The sequence below is a fragment of the Hypomesus nipponensis genome, chromosome 15 (genome assembly GCF_054491055.1).
Source record: "Hypomesus nipponensis isolate SF chromosome 15, ASM5449105v1, whole genome shotgun sequence".
Taxonomy (NCBI): domain Eukaryota; kingdom Metazoa; phylum Chordata; class Actinopteri; order Osmeriformes; family Osmeridae; genus Hypomesus; species Hypomesus nipponensis.
The window spans coordinates 8,702,776-8,715,356 of record NC_140375.1 but is presented as its reverse complement, the minus strand read 5'-3'; the positions used below and the strand labels follow the sequence as shown (position 1 = coordinate 8,715,356).

The 12,581-nt window shown below is 44.6% G+C and overlaps 3 protein-coding genes across 5 annotated transcripts; 1 reads left to right on the top strand and 2 right to left on the bottom strand.

Moving 5' to 3' along the window:
* Window positions 1-5: 5 nt before the first annotated feature.
* Window positions 6-2,115, top strand: vma12 (vacuolar ATPase assembly factor VMA12). Its single transcript, XM_084674528.1, has 6 exons — window positions 6-470; window positions 749-822; window positions 948-1,037; window positions 1,342-1,384; window positions 1,511-1,623; window positions 1,710-2,115. The coding sequence occupies exons 1-6, from the start codon at window positions 287-289 to the stop codon at window positions 1,803-1,805; spliced, it is 600 nt and encodes a 199-aa protein (XP_084530654.1). The 5' UTR covers window positions 6-286; the 3' UTR covers window positions 1,806-2,115.
* Window positions 2,116-2,796: 681 nt separating this feature from the next.
* Window positions 2,797-5,883, bottom strand: LOC146257355 (homeobox protein SEBOX-like). Its single transcript, XM_084673643.1, has 3 exons — window positions 4,816-5,883; window positions 4,331-4,533; window positions 2,797-4,233 (listed from the first exon to the last, which is right to left on the bottom strand). Exons 1-3 carry the CDS (start codon window positions 4,940-4,942, stop codon window positions 3,634-3,636), a joined length of 930 nt encoding a protein of 309 aa, XP_084529769.1. The 5' UTR covers window positions 4,943-5,883; the 3' UTR covers window positions 2,797-3,633.
* A 91-nt stretch (window positions 5,884-5,974) lies between these two features.
* smtnl2 (smoothelin like 2) lies at window positions 5,975-12,329 on the bottom strand. Of its 3 annotated transcripts, none has more exons than XM_084673632.1 (10): window positions 12,097-12,329; window positions 10,678-11,683; window positions 9,095-9,203; window positions 8,670-8,936; window positions 8,416-8,478; window positions 8,200-8,257; window positions 7,946-8,089; window positions 7,733-7,856; window positions 7,425-7,576; window positions 5,975-6,948 (listed from the first exon to the last, which is right to left on the bottom strand). In XM_084673632.1, the coding sequence occupies exons 2-10, from the start codon at window positions 11,419-11,421 to the stop codon at window positions 6,945-6,947; spliced, it is 1,665 nt and encodes a 554-aa protein (XP_084529758.1). In that variant the 5' UTR covers window positions 11,422-11,683; window positions 12,097-12,329; the 3' UTR covers window positions 5,975-6,944. The 3 variants fall into 3 exon arrangements, with proteins under 3 accessions (XP_084529758.1, XP_084529757.1, XP_084529756.1); XM_084673631.1 differs by having other exon boundaries at window positions 5,975-6,907; window positions 7,733-7,853; window positions 12,097-12,323; XM_084673630.1 differs by having other exon boundaries at window positions 5,975-6,907; window positions 12,097-12,321.
* Between the last annotated feature and the right edge of the window lie 252 nt (window positions 12,330-12,581).

The following is a 12,581-nucleotide window of genomic DNA, read 5'->3' as shown; positions in this document are numbered from 1 at the left end:
CACAAAAAAAACAGCAGTATCACATGACATGGAATATGGCTGCCTTCTTCCTTGGCAGAGCGTCTTACATCTAAAATCTTACTCGTTTTATGATTTAATTAGGAATATGAAGAATTGTTATCACGTAACGCTACATGGGTACATTTATCGGTCTTTGTGTATGCCCGATAGTTAATCTGCCATTTTGCGAATAGAACCGTACTTCATTGTTTAGTTCAGCTATAGCCACCTCAGGTAGTTAGAGCTACCAATTCAAAAACAACTCACTATTTGTTAAGATATAACGATGGCATCGTCTTTTGTGATTGGTGCCAAATTTCGCGAGAAATTGAACGATTTACTTGGACAGTCTAACCTAGCTGTTCCTCCCAAACTTCGCGAGGAACTTCGGAACATCGTCGAAAAGGAGGAACCATCTACACTGACCTTCCGAACAGCAAGAACAATTCACAAGTGTCTTCAAGAGAACGGTTTGTAGGAGTCTGTTGGCGGTATAGTTTGATGTTACAGAGCCCCTGCAATAGTAGTATGGTACTAGTAGTAAAAATATCAGTGTTCTGGGTCATTCGAGGTATATACCACATTCATATAGAAAAGGGATACAATATGTTATGCCTTTTTGTTAAAACAGGAATTATAGTGTGCCCAAGCAACACTAGCTCTGCCTTGGTACTTAACAGTAGGCTAGTGTTCTGTATCCTATACTGTTCTGTATATGTCATAGGGGCTAAATAAGCTTTACTTCCAGGTAATCCAGTTTACCTTCATGATCTCTTGGAGGACAGTATCTTGTTCCTGCCACAGGTGGAGATGCCACCCAGAGTGAGTTACACCTCTTATCTTCCTTTGTCTGTCTGACCTCCTGGCTGGAAGTGTCTAACCACTTGCATAGCTCCAGGAGTCAATGGGGCCTACAAAAGTGTTAGTGTTGCTGTCTGATTAAACAGAACCCTGAGCTGGTGGCTCGTCTGGAGAAGATCAAAGCCAAGCTGGCTAATGAGGAGTACAATAGGATCACACGAAACGTCAATGCACAGGTAAATACAAGCACTGTTATGTGCCATTTGTAACAAACACAAGGACGGTTATATTTTATTCTTAATACTGCTCCTCTTGTCTGTTTCCTAGCGGTCTAACTCCTGTGTGGTGGTTCTAATAAATATTGGTACCAGATAGGAACTGGTCCAATGATTTTTGAGCACTGAACACATAGAGGAAAAATTGTGTATACAGTTTTAGATTTTCAAGAGAAAAAAATATTAAACTATATTTTTGTGTTTGGGTGGAGGTTATAGTTATAACAGAATAACAGTATGTCTTGGATGATTTTGTGTTCTCCAGGAAATCAATCGCCATGGCACTTTAGCAGACTTTGGAAGGGAAGGTTGGTATCCATACAACACTGAGCATACCTGACTTATAAATATCTCCTACCCTAACCTCTATCTCTCTGAACCTAACCCTCTCACCCCATCTATTGTGTGATTATCTTATCTCTGTCTCTCCTCAGTGCGATCCGCCAAGGCAGTTGTTGTAACAGTCTTCAACTTCCTGGTGACAGTAGCAGCTACGTTCGCCTGTTCCTACATGGGCAGCCAGTACCTGTTCACAGAGACGGCAGCAGTACGCACATTATGTTGTGTATATATCTGTTGTATGTGGGGTTGTGTGTGTTCTTGAGAATGATATTTGCTGTCTGTGTGTTTCAGAGGGTGATAGCTGCTGTGATCGCTGCCTCTGTGGTTGGCCTTGCAGAACTCTATGTTCTAGTGAGGACAATGGAGGGGGAGCTTGGAGAACCCTAGGATCTGTGGAAGGAGAAGGGGAACCCCTGTCAACCTTTGGAGCCTGGAAGCTTTCAAACCATGGTTCAGATTAACATTCCAACTGTTTAGACTGATAAATGGACTAAACTATAAATATTACACTTAAATGCTCAGATTCAATCAACATTGTACACTGTACCCAACTACTGTTTTTAAAAGAATTTGTTGCGTTTGTCATATTTATTTGCCCTATTTTTTTTTGTTGTGGTCTAAAAATCTTGTTCTGTCTCACAATGTGGGGTGAAAGTTAACGGTTCCATGAGTTAATAAAGTTTTCAGTTGCCCCTGCTATCTTTGTGTTTGGTATGGTACCAATACTTATTCAAGTATTCACTGCCTTTGCCATGACAGAAGATAGGTGTGCCAAGCTTGTAGCATCATACTCATTATTGTAGTTCTTAATTTTTTCACCTTGTCATTATGGGGAATTGGTGTAGAATTTAGAGGGGAAAAAATAAATCAATTTTGGAATAAGGAATGAATAAATGTGGAGAAAGTGAAGCACTATGAATACTTTCCGGATGCATTGTAGCTTGATAGTTAAGAATTCTGTTCTGGTGCTAAATGAGTATCTGTGAGTCTGTGCCGCTATGTAGAATTCCGACCAGTTGCCAGATGTGCAGGTACTTGTATCAGTCCAAGGTTAGGCTATGTCCAGGACTGGGTGAGGGTGGGTATGTAACTGGACTGCTGATCTGTCAGGGGCTAAGAGGCCTTCTATGGCCCAGGGAACAAAACAACCAATTACAATGTCCCTCTGTGAGCCGGAGTAGGAGAAGCCTAAATCCTCCACAACAACAGAGATCTTCTGTCAGGATGCAAAACAATTCTAATATGATATCTAAAGATCTGATCCTGCCCCACTGTACCAATATCTGATCAGTAAATAAGCATTTGTCCTTTCATCTCAACTGAAAGATTAAACCATGTAACTACATCTGGACTACAAAAAAGTATCTAAGATCTGAGATTTGACACCAGGATTAAGGGTTTATTGAAAGATGATTTGGTATTAAAGATGATTATGATATGCAGAGATCAGTGTCCAGCAGTCTCCTGTCATATTTGTCCTGTAGACTCACATATAACAATTCAGTGCAGAACCTAAATCCAGCCAGAATTAAAGAGCTGCTAAGCTGATATATTCTGAGCTCCAGTTCTAATTTATTTCTTATTATTCATTTTCCCCTCTGTCCATCTCATACTTAAAGGGAAAAAATCTACAGAGAATAATTATATCTGTCGTGGTATCTTTCCACAAGGAATCATTTTAATCTGGATATTTTGAAAGATAATACTCCCCAAAGAGCTAAACATTTCAAGGATCAAATCTCTGGTCAGATAGTGGATCTCTACAACCAGATAAGTTTGTCTAAACAACTGGCTTAATGTTTTTCATATCAGATCGCTTCTCAGGTCACAACATAGACAGGCAATACAGTCTTTCTAAACACCACAGACTACGGAACATAATGTAAACTGAATGGGAAACTTAAATTCTTAATTTTGCTAATTAGATATCACACTTACAAGATGGCAAACAACACGCACACTACTTGATGTAAAAGTATTGCTGCTTAGTTATCACAGTTTGGTCATTGTAAAAACAAACACACATACATGATGGACAGAAGAGTCATGAAGGAGGTTTAGATAGGGAAGAGAAGGCAGGGATGCTCCCATCATCCATTTCCAGTCTTGATGACATTGTTCTGTTTCAGAATGGTCAATAAATAACAATGCCTGAGTTTTTGATTTATGGTTTGGATATCAGGGGAGGCATAATCACAGTCAGGAGTGATAGGGTTCAGAACTCCAGAAAGTTGGTGACGATGGCAGCGTTGTAGATGAGGTCGGAAATGTATCCCATGGAGGTCTGTGTCTGGGCAGGGCCCATGTCCCAGTACATCTGCTGAGGGTTGGAAGGCACCACCTGGTCCACTGAACAGTGAGCCCCATACCTGGTGGCACCACCAGCCAGACTCTGGGACGTGTAGTTCCTGAACCCTGAAGCCACGGCACAGGCCTGATACGGACGGGGGGTGTGGGGCTGTCTGAGCATGGCTGCAGGGGCAGGCAAGGCTCCCAGGGGAAAGCGGCAGTCGTCCTCCCAGAGGAGAGACTCTGACAAGTTGGGAGAGACGGGCGGGGGCTGGTGGGAGGTTGGGTAGTTGCAGAGGTTGCGCCACTCAGAACAGAACAGCTGCTGCTGTCCATCCTCACACTGGCTCTGGTCCGGCCTGAACAGCTCTATGGCAGGGGTGGAGGAAAAGGAGGAGGGCCCAGGAGAGGGAGCTCTGCCCCGAAGTTGGCAGGCTGCAGGAGCACATCCTCCATGAACAACTTTGGTTGACTTAAGGAGTCTACCACTCTTGATGCTCCTGGCACGTCTGTTTTGGAACCACACCTAAAACACAAGCATAAAGATCAGGGTAAATCAATCGCCTGCGTCAAGAGCGGCCTTTTAAACTGACTTTATCAGAGGGCATTACTGAGTTACCAACCTGGATTTTGCTTTCAGGAAGACGAGTGTGCGCTGCCAAGCGCTCACGGAGGGTAATATCTGGGTATGGGGTCATGGCGAACGCTTGCTCAAGTTCCGATAATTGCGCACGGCTGAAGATGGTTCTTTTGCGCTTCCGCTGACCTTCACTATATCCGCCTCGTTCAGGCGACGGGACAGCGGCAGACCCATCACTTCTCATGTCTGCATGGCAAATGATTCAGTATACAATTAACAAACAAAATCCCATTTGAGGTTAAAACTCAATATCCCACATTATCTCAATATAGTAAAACTCGACAGATATTAAAATGTATCAATAAGAAAAAATGACATTTGAGATTTGAGAAAATGTATAGTAAATTCTATCAAATATGTTCTTTACTTTAGGTAGGTCTATATTAATTAATGTTCGTTGTTGTCATGACTATGGAAAACGTTAGTCTAACTTTTTGATTTGAGATTAAAAAAGCATTTCCACCATACCTTTACCGTCATCTTGGTCTCCAAAAGGCGCAGTAAAGTGTCTATGGTCAGTGTAAGCACGCGCAGGAAATTCTGGGTGGGCAAAAAGAGCCATATTCTGTCTATGACCAACTTGGCCAGATGTCATGGGTAAATATGAATCTGGTGCTAGGTAGTGAAGATCCCTTTATACCCTGAGCACGCCGTCGCTCACCCCGAATCAATCTGCGCATGGTTCAGGTGTTAGGGGCTTGTAATATTGAGTCCGTCTCTTTAATCCTCGTCGCTATTTCCCGAGCAGAAAGGCGACGATATTAAGATGCGGTTGCCGCTGCTGTTGATTTCTGACACTCCGCGTGGATCTGTTTGTCAGATAATGGTCAGACGGGCCATCCATGTGGAAAACCCATGGGGATGACTGTTTGGCGCCAAAAATGAGCAAGACTTTCAAGGACTAGGTGGCCAGAAGTTCTGTAGAATCGTCGGGTCTGAACAAACCCGGGCCTATCGGGCTACAGAGCATTAGAAAAACGTCTGTTGTCTGTAAATTTACTTCTGACTCTTTGAATTGTTCATATAACCTATGCTTTCTTTTAAAGCATTTAAAAGTGAATAGCCAACTTGTCTGGGTATGAAGGAATCAAGTAGCCTATAATTATCTAAACGGTTAAGACACAAGTGACCGACTGTCAAAACCGTTCAATGCGTAATTCATGTCAGACGTATATATTGGTTGATATAGTGTCTCTAAAGATTTTAGACCTTGCGAATGTTTACACTGTAATTTAGATCAATCTGTGAACAATTCCGCTTTGTGGTGTCACATTCATTAATGTTAATTATGATCTATGATAAAAAATACCCAGGTTATTTTGATACAATCTTTTCAGTTAGTTAAGGCATTGTGTCGTTCCCTCAATTACATGTGGTACTGGATGTTGAGTAGGCCTACATGTGAATCCCCATGACACTTCAGTATAGACTGCAATAGTGCAAATGTGTTTTACATGTTGTAAAAAACTAAAGTATAATTTATGGCATATCTGCACATTGAAAGGTCACTGTCTACCTGTGTTTCTGATACGGTGTTTGTTGTCCTTTCTTCCTCATTAAGAGCTCTGTGAGGTGGGCTAAGCCCTGGTTGAGGGGCTTATAGCGAAACAAGAAAAAACAACAGATGCATCCTTTAGACAAGCTTTGTCTTATAACTCATGTTGGCCCACAGAACCAAACTATGACAGTTGAGAAACTGAATAAAAATATAACTATGATCAAGTGACTGTTACAGTTGTCACATACTATGGCATTTGTCAGTCCCATTCCAAAAGCCATGTGCTGTCCAGTGCAATAATCTGAGGACAATTTCATTTTTTTTTTCTGCTATGACAATAGATAATCAAAACCTCATACATACACACTGTAGAAAGTCAGAGAGGCATACATACACACACACACAGTGAGAGAAACAGTCAGATACTTTACAAAAATAGTCATGTATCTGTTTTCAGGGTTGTATTGTTTTGCACTGTCTCAGGTCTGGCAGTTGTCCATAGCCTAACTCCAGGGTGTATCTGTGTTTCTTATTAGTCCTGTGAGACCTCTTGGTAATGAGACTGCAGTGCTGCTGAAGTGTTCTGTTTTTACCATCAGGGGTCAGTGTAGTCTGTCCAGAATCTGTCCAACTGTGCAGCACTCTTGCTAACCCCAGGAGAGACAGTTGGGACTGTTATGGAAGAGGGAAGGGTTGTCCTTCAGCAGGTCTGAATGGGTCAAAGGAATGAGAGCATCTAGGCTGTAGTAGGGAATATGGGACTGGGACTAGGCTTGGATTGGGACCAGAGTGTAGGGTGTAGTGTTGGATATGGGACTGGGCCTGCAGTGTAGTGGATATGTTACTGAGCCCAGGGTAGGGTTTGGTGGTGGATATAGTTGTGGGCCCAGATAGGGTGTAGTAGTAGATGTGAGACTGGGTCTGGGTCTGGGTCATCACTCAAACTTCCTCAGGTGGTTGTAGAGGGACTGGACGTAGGTGAAGACACACATGGGGTCTGGCTTCCTGCCCATCACCATCATATCCTCCACCTCGATCAGACGGTCGCAGTTTGCCTTCTCCCTGGAACAACAATATTGCTCAGTGGCGCTTACCTTAACTAACTGAACAAGACAGAAGCGAAAGGGAGGAAAGGGGAGGAGAGAGAAGGAAGTCATGGCGAAGAGTATGGAGGGTGGGGGACTTCCAGACAGACAATCTAGACAGAAATGCAAACGGAAATTTTGTAATGTAATCCCAAGTGTTTTGATGCATGAGCGCTATTAATGAATTGCATGGACTGTGACTAGTCAGAAAGTGATTCCATGAATCTTGTTTCTATTTATGGTTGTGCGTGCAGGACACTCTGTCCCTCTAAAGTTACCCATGGAAAATGTTTTAAAAGAGCACATGTGCTTGATGTTGAAGGAACCAGGCTCATTTAGTGTATCTATCATGATCAGTCAGAGGTGCTCTATTCTTGTAAACCAGAGCTGCTCTGTCCTAAATAAATAAAGCTGGTGCTGTAATCGTGTCATTTTACATTTCGTATTCAGTGTCGGTTCAGGGAAATTTTTTTTGGGGGACATATGCTTCTTACTCTGCGGTACGGAAGGCCAACTCAAAGTTGTGTTTGCGGTTGGCAGGAGTCAGGAGGTTGTAATCAAACTCTGTCGGGAAGAAGGAATGGACCAGTGCACAAAAAGCCATGCCGTCACTCCAAGTAGATGAAAAGTTCTGGATGTCAATATTCTGTAGAATATGAGGAAGTGAGGTGAGGTTAAAAGAATGTGTCAAACATGTGAAAACACTGAAAGCAATGAATATTATACTTCACTACCAGGCAAACACAATAGTAAGTAAAGTATAAAAAGTTTGGGTGATCACTTGAGACTGAAGCATGTTTACCTGGTAGCCTATGGTTTTGGAGCGACACCACTCCAGGAGAATCTGTTTGATGCTGCTGGCACTGGAAACTCCAAAACTCTGAGAACGTTTTAGTTTTGGCTTGGAGTCCACAGTTTTAGGCCTACTAAGAGGGGAAGGGAGAGAGTAAGAGACTGACAGGTCCGAAAAACAAGCAGACACCAGCCAGAGGATGAAGGTTTATTCAGCAGTTACCTGTCCGCTTCAGAATCAAGCTTCTCAAAAAATGGTCGGCGCACCTGTGCACCAATGTTCCGGGGCAGAGTCTGTGACCTTACTAGCTCCCGCCTTTTCTCCATACCCCTCCCCAGAGACACACCTCTGCTCACATCCATGACCCTGAGACAGACACATATGTTAGACAGGCAGACAGTCAGGCAGACAGACAGATAGAACAGCAATAAAGTCATGTTTGAATGCAGTCAGCTGGATTAAATATTTGAATTTGCCTCTCTGTATCAAGCTGGTGCAGACCACAGCTGACTGACTGACGAGTTGCGGACCTGTCTGCAAAGGACACACAAGCAGAGTTGACCATAGAGATGAAAACTGCACCACATAAGGTTTTAGGTCAAGTTCTAGTTCTCGATAATCCTTTTGATCCATACCTGTTCCTAGTTCGAGGTACATTTAGTGAATATACAGACGCTGCTTCACACTCTTACCTTGAAGTTGGGGAGAACCCAACGCTCTGATGGGAGATGGAGTCAAAGTCTTCATTAAGGAAACTACAATAGAAGGAGAAGAGTCACAGGAATGGATGAGTTAGAGTTATATGGAATGTGGAGGTGTACAGAAGAGGACTTCATCACACCTCGTTAACAATTACATTTTGAAAGCTCTTTGTGAGTCCGTTTTAGGTTAAGGACTTGGTTGCTAAGATGTAGATAAGCAATAATTAGATTGATCTCTCTCTTACCTGGCTGTGAGAGGGTCTCTGGGGTTGGTAGAGGCTGCTTGTTGTTACCAGTTGATTGACTAAGGGGCAGGGGCTCCGAGACATGCGAAGGCCTGACAGGATTACTGGAGGACTCAGGGATGTTCATGAGGGAGGTTGCTGAGGCTTCAGACACCTTGGTTGTGGCAGTTATGGGCAGGTGTGGCATCGGTATGGGAACAGATGCCGCATGTTGGTTTGGGCTGTTAGTGTCTTGCAGACTCTTCCCAAAAAGCATGGTTGAATTTTCTGATTGAAAGAACGAATACACATGCATTTACCACAAACAAATATAACATATACACTGCTGTTCTGAGTTCTTAGGACGCACCCCTTTGAGGTTGAGTACATATTTTTTCTTCTGTTAAATGTTAATGTTGGGGAACTTGGGTGAGTGGGAGTTTCACCTGGGTGAGAAGAGATTTTGTCTGGGGTTGTAAATGGTTTGTCTGAGGCAATAGAGTGTCCGTTCTCAAGCCCAGAGGAGGGAGGAGCTGGTTCCTCACGTTCAATACTCTGCAAAGCACACAGACAGAAATGCCATCACACTGCATTATTAACAGGCAGTCTAATATCACAAGAATCTGGCAAAAAGCACTTTCAGTAACTTCTCTCTCTCTCTCTCTCTCTCTCTCTCTCTCTCTCTCTCTCTCTCTCTCTCTCTCTGTGTCACTGGCTTTCTGTCTCACTCTTCATCCCTCTCTCTCTTTTAAAGAAACAGTACACACATAAAAAGGGGAGTCAGATGGCTGAGCGGTAAGGGAGTCGGGCTATTAATCAGAAGGTTGCCGGTTCGATTCCTATCCGTGCCAAATCACGTTGTGTCCTTGGGCAAGGCACTTGACCCTACTTGCCTCGGGGGAACGTCACTGTACTTACTGTAAGTCGCTCTGGATAAGAGCGTCTGCTAAATGGCTGAATGTAAATGTAAAAATACAGACATACAGCATATACAAAATAGTGAGAGATAGAGTCTAAGATATCTCATCACAGAGGAATGTGAATGGGGTGTGTGTTTTCCCCTCTGTGTGCATGAGAGTGTGTGAGTGGAGAGTGGAGAGTGGAGGAGGGAGCAGTATACTCTTGTATGTCAGAGATGGGGAAAAACACATTCACATGGAAAATATACTGTCTTTAAGTGAGTAAGTTCCAGGATGTGCGTGATGTCTGTGTCTGGGTTTTCTCACTGTGACAGGGTTAGTGTGGTCTGATGGATTTTCCACAGAGAACTCTCAGATAACACACACACCTCTTATCTATCTGTAAGTCACATGACCTGTTGAGTTAGTCACACCAGACTGTGCTCTGCTCCTTCAGTGTTCTGGCTGGGAGTCAGTCAATGACCAGATTCATATGGTGAAGCTGGAGAGCCGCATCCTAAATTTGGTGTTACCTCCAACTAGGTATGGCAGCAAAGAAGCAGTGCTTAAAGTCACGTGCTTGGGTGTGTGCGGGTGTGTATGCCTTCGACAGGTGTGGATGTGCAGTAACAACTAGTGAAGCTGATGGCAGGTCTACACACATTACCCTGGCAGCTCTCTAGCTGTGGCTACAGGGCTGCTTATCAGAGCCACATCTGTGTGCAGACTGTTGCTTTTTCAGAGAGCAGATTTGAGTGAATAATCAAGGCAAAAAAGTGGTCTCATGATCTGCACCAGTCAGTCATGATATGAGCCTAAACTGTCATCAGTTGTCAGATCAGTTAACCACAGTGACACAGTAGTAATACGAAATGACGAAATGTAAATTACGAAATGTAATACTACTGAGCATATTGCGGTAACCAAACAATATCACATTAACTAGACACAGTTATAATGCCACCCACACAATTTAGTCTTGTCGTGAAGATTTAAAAGAAAAACCATCATGCTGTGGGTGGATCATCACTTAATTTCAAGGTAACACCTAACAAAGACTAGCAGCTAGTAGGGCACAGAGGAGGTTGATTATTTTGCAGGACACTTGTGTTATTCTGTAGGTTACTCACATTAGTCTTGCTGGACACTGTGAAGGTGGCTTTGCTGGAGAAGCGGGCCGTGGTGGGGCTGGAGACTGGGCCAGTGGGGCTGGAGACTGGGCCAGTGGGGCTAGAGACTGGGCCAGTGGGGCTGGAGACTGGGCCAGTGGGGCTGGAGACTGGGCCAGTGGGGCTAGAGACTGGGCCAGTGGGGCTGGAGACTGGGCCAGGGGTGCTGGAGACTGAGTCAAAAAGACTGGACACTGGGCCAAGACAGCTTGAGTCTAGACCAGAAGGGGTGGACACTTGAGGTCCCAGACCAGGACCAGGGGGATTACTAGAGCTAATGAGGGAAAAAGGGGGAGATGGGGGACTTGTCTGGCTGATGTTTGATTGCGCTACCTGGGGCTTGGTCTGGGACTGGGTCTGGGTCCTATTCTGGCCGTGTGTGTCCTGAAGGTCCGAGTGGTTGTGGTTGTTCAGCACTGCACTGCGATCCCACAGCTTCCCAGTGAGGAGCTCCACCTGTCGGGTAAGAGTCTCCAATTGAACCCGGAGCTGCCGGTTCTCCTGCTGCAGCTGGGCCACCGCCTGACCCAACGCCCCCCCCAGCCCTGCCTCCTCTAAGCGTAGCTCCACACCCTGCTTGAAGGTACTAACGTCCAAGTGAATCTTCCTGACAGCGTCCCTCAGGGTTCCCTCGTAGCGGGCCAACACCGCGCACACTGTTTCCTCTCCTGACACACCCTCGTCTGTCAGCTGATTGCCGTCCATGCCTGCTCTGGATAGCACACAGGGAGGTCAAGGGACTGGGGTTTGGGGGTCAGGGGTCACGGTCTGTAAACTATCCCTCTGGCAGTAATCTCTGTCTCCCTTCACCAGGCTCCCTGCTGGCTCCTGTCTCTTCCCCAGTCTGGGTTGGGGTGGAAGTGAGGGTAGGCCTTAGATTTAGGGTGCCCACTGTATTGGGGAGAGGCAGGCTGTGAGCAGATGTCTGACCTCCAGATTTCCACAAAGCAGATCTGAGAGGAAAGACCTAAAGACACAGATCTGAATAGTCAAAACATGTACAAGAAGTGGATCACTTTTCCACAAAACTTCTTCAGACAAAAGCATTGTTCTGACATCTGATTGAAACCTTGAACATTTAAATCCTTATATAAATGAATTTAACACAAGTTTTGTTAAGATCCAGTAATTCAAACACAACTACATAACATATTATGAGATTTGAGCATGACAGATTCTTAACATGAGAAATTAGTTCATAAGTAGAAGACTCTAGAAGAAAATATTTAAAACTAACAAAAGAGCTGCCAGTGAGTCACTTCAACTTTCTTTACTGGGTGTAAATGTGTGTCTGTGTGTATCTGTCTTTGTGTTAGTTTGCATATGATGTATGTGTGCAATAGCAGAAACCCATAACCCAGTAAAGTTAACCCAACTCACCTCTCAAACTCTGGAATAGTTTCCTCTGTATGTGCCAGCTGTGTGTAGGAGTGTGTGTCTGCTCTGCTCAGCACACAGCTCTCTGCCTCGCCTCACACGCTCACTGAGGGCGTGAACAGTGCAAAAGAGGGAGGTGGAGAGATAGGAAAAGGGAGGAATGGAGGGATGGAAAGGGAGGGAGAAAGGGACAGAGAGAGGCAGACAGTCGTCCTGTTATGGGACTCTTCTTCTTTATGTTCTCGTCCTGCCATCTCCCCTCCCCCTCTTCACCCCTCCCTTCCTCCCCATTCTTTGGTGCTGTGAGTGCTGTGATGTTGTTGCAGTCCAGAACCCTAACCCCCCCCCCCCCTCCTGCGTAACAGGACCCTCTCAGAACAAACATTCCAGATGAGAGATAGAGGTGTGTGTGTGTGTGTTGGGGGCACAATGCCTTCCAGGCCAATGGTGCCAGCAAGCAGGGACAGACAGACACATGACAGGTCAAC

Bases quoted from the DNA above. Each gene is read 5' to 3' on its own strand.
- vma12 (XM_084674528.1), top strand. From the start codon at position 287: ATGGCATCGTCTTTTGTGATTGGTGCCAAATTTCGCGAGAAATTGAAC. The intron at 471-748 runs GTTTGTAGGAGT...CTTTACTTCCAG, and splicing joins CAAGTGTCTTCAAGAGAACG to GTAATCCAGTTTACCTTCAT. The intron at 823-947 runs GTGAGTTACACC...CTGATTAAACAG, and splicing joins AGGTGGAGATGCCACCCAGA to AACCCTGAGCTGGTGGCTCG.
- LOC146257355 (XM_084673643.1), bottom strand. From the start codon at position 4,942: ATGACATCTGGCCAAGTTGGTCATAGACAGAATATGGCTCTTTTTGCC. The intron at 4,534-4,815 runs GTATGGTGGAAA...TTTGCCATGCAG, and splicing joins AGACCAAGATGACGGTAAAG to ACATGAGAAGTGATGGGTCT. The intron at 4,234-4,330 runs GTTGGTAACTCA...CTTGTGTTTTAG, and splicing joins TTCCTGAAAGCAAAATCCAG to GTGTGGTTCCAAAACAGACG.
- smtnl2 (XM_084673630.1), bottom strand. From the start codon at position 11,421: ATGGACGGCAATCAGCTGACAGACGAGGGTGTGTCAGGAGAGGAAACA. The intron at 8,258-8,415 runs GTAAGAGTGTGA...TGTCCTTTGCAG, and splicing joins GGGTTCTCCCCAACTTCAAG to ACAGGTCCGCAACTCGTCAG. The intron at 7,577-7,732 runs GTAAACATGCTT...CATATTCTACAG, and splicing joins CCAAAACCATAGGCTACCAG to AATATTGACATCCAGAACTT.